This window comes from Musa acuminata, chromosome BXJ3-5, assembly GCF_036884655.1.
Source record: "Musa acuminata AAA Group cultivar baxijiao chromosome BXJ3-5, Cavendish_Baxijiao_AAA, whole genome shotgun sequence".
In the NCBI taxonomy this organism is placed as follows: domain Eukaryota; kingdom Viridiplantae; phylum Streptophyta; class Magnoliopsida; order Zingiberales; family Musaceae; genus Musa; species Musa acuminata.
Window position 1 is genome coordinate 7,497,892 of NC_088353.1, and position 4,413 is coordinate 7,502,304.

At 43.4% G+C, this 4,413-nt stretch overlaps 1 protein-coding gene across 1 annotated transcript; it reads left to right on the forward strand.

Annotated features, from left to right (window-relative positions):
* Positions 1-275: 275 nt before the first annotated feature.
* On the forward strand, positions 276-2,291 carry LOC135637583 (dof zinc finger protein 1-like). Its single transcript, XM_065150198.1, has 2 exons — positions 276-458; positions 1,099-2,291. Exons 1-2 carry the CDS (start codon positions 435-437, stop codon positions 2,005-2,007), a joined length of 933 nt encoding a protein of 310 aa, XP_065006270.1. The 5' UTR covers positions 276-434; the 3' UTR covers positions 2,008-2,291.
* The last annotated feature ends 2,122 nt before the right edge of the window (positions 2,292-4,413 follow it).

Sequence of the window (4,413 nt, forward strand, 5' to 3'; positions counted from 1 at the left end):
AAGGAAAAGTCCTCATGGCTTCTCTTCATGCGCACGAAGTGGGACCCAACCAGCGTGTCTTCCATCATGATGCCGCGTGCGTCCTCGTCTCCCTCGCGTGTACGTGCCGGGGGCCCGTCGACACGTGCGACGCACCTGATCCGGTGCGTCTTCTAGCGTACGAGGGTTTGACTCCACACACACACGCACTGTACCGGCGTAGAGACAGCAATCGACAAAACGCCTTATACAGATAGAAATTGCGGTATTAAAATAGAAATAGAAGAGTAGTAGTTTAATATGTCTGAGAATAGAATCATCCACCGCCACCTCTCAAAAGGATGTGAGAGACGGCAACCACATCTCGATCCATCCTTGTTTCCCCAAGCCACCTTCTTCCTCCTCCACTCCTTCCTGCTCTCCGTTGGTGCCTTGGATTATCTGTGAACCAGTGCATGGATGCTAACCAGTGGCCTGAGGTAAGAACTTTACTTTGTTTTGGTTCTGTTGTTTTCTGGATCCATCAGTCGATCTATTTATCTCGATTTCGCGGTGTGTTTTTTTGGGTTGAGGGTTGAGATTGATGTAGGTCTTCCTTTTCTTACGTTGATACCCTTGGGGAGATCTCTTCGGACTAGTTAGTGCATCCTCTTTAATTCTCTCTGTCTCTCTCTCTCTCTCTCTCTCTCTCATCTTTTTTCCTTTGGCCTTAAGCTTTTAATCCTGTCACCCCCACCGCTTTTACTCTTGAAAGCAGCAAACCACTTTCTTTTTCCTACCTTTTTCTTCTTTTTCCTTTATATCCGTCTTCTTGCTTGCTTTTTATCGCATGCGATAAAGCAGCAACATCAAAAGTGCTGCTAAGCATTGTTCTTATCCAAGGGGTGTGTGTGTGTGTGGTGATTTCTCTTTCACGATCTTTTCCTTGCTTTTTTTTCTTTCCCTGTCCCGTTTCCTTCTTTTTCTTGTAAGCTTCTTTCTGTGACTTTGTTCTTTAGAGATCTGTCGAAGTAGTAGTTATATATGATCTGATACATCCGACTGGTTTAGTCTGTTTGCTCCCGTGCTGTTTAACTTCGTCTGTCCACATGGGGATTTGGCGTTGCTGGTGCTTTCCAGGGCATAGGGCTGGTGAAGCCCATGGAGGAGTTTGCTTCTTCCACCATAACCACCACCTCAAGCAGCACCTGCACCACCACCAGGCCACAAGCGACGGAGAGGAGGCCGAGGCCACAAAAGGAGCAGGCACTCAACTGCCCTAGGTGCAACTCTACCAACACCAAGTTCTGCTACTACAACAACTACAGCCTCACCCAACCCAGGTACTTCTGCAAGACGTGCAGGAGGTATTGGACCGAGGGTGGATCCCTCAGGAACGTCCCAGTTGGTGGTGGCTCAAGAAAGATCAAGAGGGCCTCCATCTCCTCGGCCGCCACCACCAACTCTTCCTCCATCACAGCAGCTATAGCTACTGCCTCAGCTCCCAAGAAGATTCATGCTGACCTCATCCCTCCGTATATCTCGCTCTCCACCACCTCCGAAGCTCTAAAGTTCCATGAGGGGCAGGACCTCAACCTGGCCTTCCGCCAACAGAGCCTCCGTCAGTACAGTGACTACCCCGACATAGAAAGTAGCACTGCCAACAACAGCAGCAATGCATATGCTGCTGCTGGTTCTCTCTCGGCCACGGAGTTGCTAAAGAGTGGGATGACCGCAAGAGGCCTCGGGCCTTTCATGCCAATGCTGATGCCAATGCCGGAATACCCCACTGGGTTCGGACTGCAAGAATTCAGGCCACCCACTCTTAACTTTCCTCTTCATGGAATCGGTGAAGGAGGTAGTAGTTCTGGGTACGGGAGCTTGCCAGGGGTTGGGGAGAACACTGGTACCAAGCTGCCGTTTCCCCTAGAGGATCTGAAGCCGGTAGTCCCTTCAAACAACGTTGCGAGCCAGTTTGAGCAGAACAGGGGGCAAGGTGGTGATCCTCAAGGGTTCTGGAATGGTATCATTGGAGGAGGCTCATGGTAGAACAAAAAGATCTCAAGGAGAACAGCCTTCCAAGATTACTAGAACACAAGAATGCATTTCTTTTCCATTTCAATTCTTGATGGCATTGCCGGGTCACTTTGTTTGCAGTTGCTCAGGCCTCACATAAGACAGATGATACATAAGTTGCGTCTCTTTAGCTTCATTTCTTTTCTTGACACTTTTTGGCTTCTCATCACTGTGGATATGTAAAGTTCCATTTTATGTTGGCTTCAAAATGCTGTCTTAGCAAGGAGGATTTGATGATAGGAAGAGCGCTTTATTCCTTTCTTTTTTCTCCTCTTTCCTGCAGGACAAACAAGAGAAGAAATAATCCTTCTGCATATATGGGCATAGCGCATTGCCTGATTTATATACGAAGAAGGAAAGGAAAGAAGTATGGGAGTCTTTATGTGATGTTTTGGTGTGTTGGTTGTCTGTCATATTTGTATGCACTGTGGCCTACTGCAAAGATTTTATGGATCCAAAGAATGCACGAAAAGGAAGAGAACTGTAGTTTATTTGTCTATATCATGAGTACGAAGGATTGAATGTAACATATATGTGTATGTTCTCATAAGTGACCCTTTAATCTGCCAATCCTACATCTGCTACTTCTCTAGCAGACCTGAGAAAGCATTCTGTCATCGCACCTAAGAATCTCCCAGCCATGACAGCACAAAAGCAGCTTGTAAATTGGAGGGAAGAGAATACTAAATCAGGTATGACCACATTCTCGCAGCCTTAGTATATATCTTGTATTAAGTCACTTAGTCTTCTTCAACTCCATACTTCTCTTCGTTTTCTATTCGAGAAAGTAAAAACATGGTGGAAGAATAGCGTAGAATGGAGGAAAGCTGGGAAACCAGTTCATCTGTCTTAGCAAAAAGCTCGTCACCTAATGATTCCTGCACCCACTACAACACATTCACACCCTTTCCATGTATGATTGCACCGTCGACGTTCCTTTCTATTAAACATTGGCAGACTTTATCTTTTCCCATACACACTCATCTCCCTCTTCGAGGTAAAGTCACCACCAACATTCCTCTTAGGGATGGGACCTGGAACATGATCTCCTACTAAACCTACTTATATATTCTTTGTGATGTTGCACAGTAGAATATAGATCTGTGATCAATGACCTTGACATCTGCAAGACTGAATGACTTGATCATACCAACAGTTATGTTTGGAGAGTCGCACGCACCATATAGTTTACCATCACTTTGTTCCCAATTGCCAAGTTGCTGTGGTGGCCGAAATGGCCTCTAGGTTAACTTAATCTGTGTGGAATGCTTCGTACGTATTTGAGGAATCTATACTTTTGTATTGTGGTTTGTGTTGGAATTAAACTTGTTCAAATGTCATAAAGAGGTTCATTGCATCAAGAGGGAGATTCATTACATGAAGAAGAAAAAATGGATTAAAAGTCTCTAGAAGAACAAGTCAAATTGGTTATTGGTTCTTGAAAGGGTTTCTTGAAAGAGAATGATTCATCTTGAATACAATTAATATAATGTATCATTGGGGACTATATAAACCCCATATGTTGGGTCATGAGTGTAATAGAGTTTCTGAAATTTGTAAAGAGTTTTTCTTGAGAGAAGAATATAGAAGATTGAAAGCTTGTCATACTCTTCCTCTATTTGATAACTCCATCCCCTCTTTCTATCAACATCAACATTTGGTATCAGAGCCAAGTTATGGCCTCTTCCTCAAGTGCCATCCAACTTCAGATCCCCAGATTGACAAAAGAAAATTATGACATATGGTGCATACAAATGAAGGTTCTTCTAGGCTCCCAAGATGTATGGGAGTTTGTAGAAGATGGATTTGCTGAACCAAGTCCAGCAGAAGAAGGAGCAATGAATGCAGAAGGAAGAAAATAACTCAAAGAAAGAAGGAAGAAGGAGAAAAAGACTTTGTTCACAATCTACCAAGGCCTTGATGATACAATGTTCGAGATCATCGCTCCAGCAAATACTTCAAAGGAGGCTTGGGAAATGCTTCAAAGAGCATTCGGTGGTGTTGATAAGGTAAAGAAACTTCGTCTACAAGTTTTACGAGCCGAGTTTGAAAAACTACAACAAGGTACTTCTGAAACTATTTCTGATTACTTCTCAAAAATCATTTCAATTGTTCATCAAATGAGACGAAATGGTGAACAAGTAAATGATCAGAGAGTAATAGAAAAAATATTGAGATCTCTAGATCCGAAATTTGATTTTATTGCTGTTGCGATTGAAGAATCTAAAGATTTGGAAAAAATGTCTTTAGAAGAACTTATGGGTTCCCTTCAAGTTCATGAACAAAGGATTACAAAAAGAGGAGAAGAGAAAACTATGGAGCAAGCACTACAAGCTAAGTTTGCTCTTGAAAATAAAAGAGAATCAAATTCTCAAAGAG